Source organism: Neopelma chrysocephalum, unplaced genomic scaffold, assembly GCF_003984885.1.
Source record: "Neopelma chrysocephalum unplaced genomic scaffold, ASM398488v2 Primary Assembly neopelma1_180216, whole genome shotgun sequence".
In the NCBI taxonomy this organism is placed as follows: Eukaryota; Metazoa; Chordata; class Aves; order Passeriformes; family Pipridae; genus Neopelma; species Neopelma chrysocephalum.
The window spans coordinates 41-772 of record NW_020937609.1 but is presented as its reverse complement, the minus strand read 5'-3'; the positions used below and the strand labels follow the sequence as shown (position 1 = coordinate 772).

Here is a 732-nt window from a genome sequence, read left to right as displayed (position 1 = left end):
CTCTGGACCTGCTCCAGGACCTCAATATCCTTCCAGAACTGGGCACAGTTTGGATGTGCTCTCCTGGGATGCTCTCCTGCTCCGGGAGGTGTTGGGATGGACCCTCTGGGGTGCCAGGCAACCCAACACCTCCCTCTGCTCTCCCTCCCCAGACATCGACGAGTGCCAGGAGCTGCCAGGGCTGTGCCAGGGCGGCAACTGCGTCAACACCTTCGGCAGCTTCCAGTGCGAGTGTCCCCTCGGGTACTACCTCAACGAGGACACGCGGATCTGCGAAGGTACCCAGGCCCCAAAATCAGGGAAAATCCATTCTCTGGGCTGGTGCCCAGCCTGCCCCGACCCCGTGTCGTGCCCTCTCCCCCCGTGCCCGCTGGTTTGACCCCCCTCTCGCCCTGTTTTTGGCAGATATCGACGAGTGCTCTGCCCACATCGGGATCTGCGGCCCTGGCACCTGCTACAACACCCTGGGCAACTACACCTGCGTGTGCCCCCCCGAGTACATGCAGGTCAACGGAGGGAACAACTGCATGGGTACGGCGGGGGCTGGGCCATACTGGGCCATACTGGGCCATACTGGGCCGTATGGGGATGGGGGGGCACTGCCTGGCCTGCACCCGGGCCTGACGCTGGGTTGGGGGTTGAGGGAGGGCAGCACAAGGGCTGGGAGTCACCAGTGGGACCCACTGCCAGGGCCTGGCAGGGCCCTTCCCAGGACTGGTAGAACCCATTCCC

The 732-nt window shown here is 64.5% G+C and overlaps 1 protein-coding gene across 1 annotated transcript; it reads left to right on the top strand.

Moving 5' to 3' along the window:
- Positions 1 to 152: 152 nt before the first annotated feature.
- LOC113962459 (fibrillin-2-like) lies at positions 153 to 531 on the top strand (the record flags this gene model as incomplete). Its single annotated transcript, XM_027673212.1, has 2 exons — positions 153 to 278; positions 406 to 531. Coding segments are annotated over 2 exons (252 nt in total), but the record flags the coding sequence as incomplete, so codon positions are not given.
- Between the last annotated feature and the right edge of the window lie 201 nt (positions 532 to 732).